Here is a 4562-nt window from a genome sequence, read left to right as displayed (position 1 = left end):
AAAAAACAGGCTGCAGGCCTGAGTTTGCAGACCCTGCTCTAACCCACAATCGTCTGCACCTGCTGCTCCCCGACATACACGTGGCACTCTCCCTCACCTCCTTCAGGTCCTCACTCAAGTGTCACCGTCTCAGGGAGAAAAATACATGGCACATGAACACAGCCACCCTCCCCCAAGCTTTCCCTGCTTTGCTTTTCTCTTTTGCCATTAACATCTTCTAACATATATTTATTTTGGTTATTGTCTGTCTCTCCCCAATCCCCACTGACTAGAATGTAAACTCTACAAGGGCAGAGATTTTTGTCTTTCTTTTTCACGGCTGCCTGCCTTGCACATAGCAAGCACTCAATAAATATTAATTGATTGGATAAACCTCGTTTATTAAAAAATTTAGAAAAAAGTAAGTCACTTTAAAAACGCTTTCAAATCCACCCTAACACAGGACAAAGGTTCCCAGTAAGCCTGAAAGCCCTGGGACACTGGATTATGTCATAATCAGTGATGTCATCACTGGGGAAATTCTCAAGTTGCCCTCTAAGCCTTTCAGGCCTTGAGGCCAGTGGGATTGAGGAAATTTCTGAGAGCAAAATAGCTCTTGAGAGCATGTAGGCTCCACAGGCGGCAATCATAGGGGCTGTGCCTTCCGAGAGAATGGGTGAACAGGCCTCCCTGCAGACACAGGTCCTCCAGACTGCCTCCTTAAAGGATGGCCCAGCGAAGTGGGCAGTGCGGGTTCGCCGTAACCATTCAGAGCCTGAAGAACCTACGAAATCACCTGTGGTCAATAATAAGTCCAAGCTAGAGTCGACCAAAGCAGTGGTCGTGGACCTTGGCACGGGCTACTGTAAATGTGGCTTTGCCGGGCTGCCAAAGCCCACCCACGTGATCTCATCCACAGTGGGCAAACCCTACATGGAGACGGCCAAAACTGGGGACAATCGCAAGGAGACATTCGTGGGGCAGGAGCTTGTCAACCCAGAGGTTCGTCTCAAGCTAATTAATCCTCTGCGACATGGCATCATCGTGGACTGGGATACAGTGCAGGATATCTGGGACTATCTCTTCCGTCAAGAGATGAAGATTGCCCCAGAGAAGCACGCGGTCTTGGTTTCAGACCCACCCCTGAGCCCACACACCAATAGAGAGAAGTATGCTGAAATGCTGTTTGAGACCTTCAAAACTCCCGCAATGCATATCGCCTACCAGTCCCGCCTGTCCATGTACTCCTACGGAAGGACCTCCGGCCTGGTTGTGGAGGTCGGCCACGGTGTGTCCTACGTAGTTCCCATCTACGAGGGCTATCCTTTGCCCAGCATCACCGGACGGCTGGACTATGCGGGTTCTGACCTGACAACCTACTTGATGGGCCTGATGAACAATTCGGGGAAACACTTCACTGAGGACCAGCTGGGCATTGTGGAGGACATCAAGAAGAAATGCTGCTTTGTGGCCCTGGACCCCACTGAAGAGAAGAAAGTCCCAGCTACTGAGCATACGATCCAGTACACCCTGCCGGATGGGCAGGAGATATACCTGCGCCAGGAAAGGTTCCTCTGCTCAGAAATGTTCTTCAAGCCTTCTCTGATCAAGTCCATGCAGCTGGGCCTCCACACCCAGACAGTGTCCTGCCTTAACAAGTGTGACATCGCCCTCAAACGAGACCTCATGGGGAATATCCTACTCTGTGGGGGGAGCAGCATGCTCAGTGGTTTCCCTAACCGTCTGCAGAAGGAGCTGAACAGCATGTGTCCTAATGACACCCCCCAGGTAAACGTGTTGCCCGAAAGAGACACTGCGGTGTGGACGGGTGGCTCCATCCTAGCATCGCTTCAGAGCTTCCAACCACTGTGGGTCCACCGCTTTGAGTACGAGGAGCACGGGCCTTTCTTCCTCTACAGAAGGTGCTTCTGAACTCCGATGAAGCATGGTCTCTGTGGTGGCCGTGCGTCAGCTTTGCTGGGTGAGCACCCATCCCATACAGAGAGAGCTGAGCCAGCCGTTTCACTCCCTCAGTATTAAACAATCCTCACGTTTCCCTCCACAGTGTGTTTCTCTATTTCCTCACGCAATGAGAACTTCATGCATGCAGCATCTGCCTTAAATTGTCCATTTGCCAAAACAACAGCGGGGGGGGGGGGGATGGGGGGAGAAGGGGGGAAGGATTATGGACCAAAAAGATGTGCTTTATAGGTTGATTGCTTAAGTATTTGGGGGAGAAACTACCTCTAAAATTATTCTGTGCCTTATTTTGTATATTCCCCACTTTAGGTACTACAGTATTGTTAAACTCTGCTTGGAAGGGGGAGTGGGATAAAGATAGATTAGATAGATACAGTAAAGGCTGTTGTGGCCTATAAGAAGGTCCCTTTCAATAAACACCAACAGGAAGTATGCTGTAATGGTTCAGTCTCCCACAAAGCAGCAGAGTGCATTTCACAGTTGGTCAGTGACTCTGAAGACTTGGAAAGAGCTGACGAAGATGTCTGATGCCTGCTTTAACTCTACTTTCTTTTAGTTCCAATAGTTGTTTATGTCTCAATACCAGTTCTTACCAACCCATCATGGTGATTGGCTGCTGAAACCTGGTGTATTATGAGCAAGATATGTGTATCTTAAGGGAAAAACTCTTCAGGGAATGGGTGCTATATAGATTTCCCCCTTTAAAAAACTGGGGGCAGATTTATCTTGGGTTATTAGCACTAAGGTCATGAGGATGCAACCCACAGCCATTCTCCAGACACTTCAAGCAGCAGATGCTCATCTCCAACCAGACTGGATTCTCCATCAACCTGCAGGGTATACAGCTGGAGTCTGGAACGGCGCAGGATAAAGGCTGCCAGTTCTGCAGTGTGGGTCTGTGGGAGGCTGGTCCATGCTGGTCATTCTAACCCAACTAAGGAACTGAAGGAACGTAAAGATCCTCATGGTCCAGGAAGCCCTTCCAGAGCCCAGCATGTTCTGTGATATTCCTGTGGGGCAGTTTATAATTGGACCTTCAGTTTTTTAGAACAGTCCCCAGTACATTCTCTGCCCTGTCTCCAACACTGGCAGGCAGCATAAAATAGTGGAAAGAACGTGGGCTTTAGATTCTGCAATTTGAAACTGTTTTGCTTCCAACTAGCTGTGTGACCTGAGTCTGCTCACCTGTAAAATTGAATTCAAATGCCTACCTCACACAGCTGATGTAAATATCAGAGGTAAACATCTGAATATGAGTGCGTGGCCTCCAGGAGGTGATCACAAGGGTTGTTAGCTAGTATTAGCTTGTAGAATTCTACCTCTTATAAAGGAGCCCAAATGCCATACGATGATCCTGAGCCACACATACACCCGAAGACACACACATTCAGTCACTCATAGGAGAGTGATGGCATCTCTACCGTTCCCAGGGAGAAGCCCTACAGAACCACTCTCCTAGCCTCCAGGTTTGCCTAGACAGCCTTGAAAGACCTAAATGCCCCACCCTGGAGACCTGGTAAGTAAGCACAGCTGGCTGGCACTAGCAAGCTAGAGTAGAGAAGCAGAAATAGCCACAGAAGGGCTTAGTCAGCAAGGACTAAGCCTTACCCTGGAGGATCAGGGAATCAGCTAGGAGCTGGGTACATTGACTTGAGAGAGGTATGCCTTGTTCACCTCAGTTTCTGCCCAAACCACTACTGTCAACACTCTATGAACATTCACTGATGGGCAGGTTGAAGTTTGGTTAATTCTTAACCTTTGGACCTCTTTGGCAGGGTGGTAAAGCCTATGGACCCCTCAGAATAATAGAATAATATTTTTAACTGCATCAAATAAAATACATAGGATTACAGAAATACTCTATCTTAGATCCCTTAAGGGTCTATGAACCCCCAGTCGATTACCCCCCAAAAGGTGAGGGTCTTGATGAAGGGGAGGCATGGGACGTGGTTCTAGAGAATGGGAACTCCCAGGCCATCCTAGGACCAAATGCTATACTGCATTTTAAAATGAAAAATACCAATATAAGGTTAAACAACTGTGTAATCTCATTCAAAGCACTTTTATGAATTCTCTCACTTGATCCGTATAAATCACACTTGCAGAAAAAAAGAATCCTCCTCACACATAAAAAAAGATGAATAGTTTTTAGTAAGTATTTTGATGTCATATTAGCCCAGTGGTTCTCAACTGAGGACAATTTTGAATCCCAAGGGACATTTGGCAATGTCTAAAGATATTGGTGATTATCATAACAGGAGTAGAGGGTACATAGCACTGGCATCAAATGTGTAGAGGCCAGAGATACTGCTATACCTCCTATAGGCACAGGACAGCAAAGAATGACGTAACCCAAAATATCAACAGTGCCGAGGCTGAGAAACCCAGGTTAGCCTGGGTGGGCACACAAGGTTGTAGAAAAGCAAGATTCAGTGAGATTCCATGACTTTGTTCAAGGACACTAAGATGAGTGGACCCGTGATTTTGTCCTTTCTCTATAGCAAGAGGACATCTGTTGGTCTTGAAGTTCCTGGGACTTCAAAGCTGGTAAGAGTAATGGTGGAACAGCCTAGTGTAAGCATGAGGCATAGGCAAGGGCTTAG

General features: G+C 47.5%; 1 protein-coding gene across 1 annotated transcript; it reads left to right on the top strand.

Annotated features, from left to right (window-relative positions):
* Positions 1–603: 603 nt before the first annotated feature.
* ACTL7A (actin like 7A) lies at positions 604–1911 on the top strand. Its single transcript, XM_067742402.1, is given in 1 exon segment — positions 604–1911. A coding segment is annotated over 1 exon segment (1308 nt).
* The last annotated feature ends 2651 nt before the right edge of the window (positions 1912–4562 follow it).

Source organism: Pseudorca crassidens, chromosome 7 (genome assembly GCF_039906515.1).
Source record: "Pseudorca crassidens isolate mPseCra1 chromosome 7, mPseCra1.hap1, whole genome shotgun sequence".
NCBI lineage: Eukaryota > Metazoa > Chordata > Mammalia > Artiodactyla > Delphinidae > Pseudorca > Pseudorca crassidens.
Note: the sequence above shows the minus strand (reverse complement) of the source record. Positions and strands in the feature narration are given on the sequence as shown.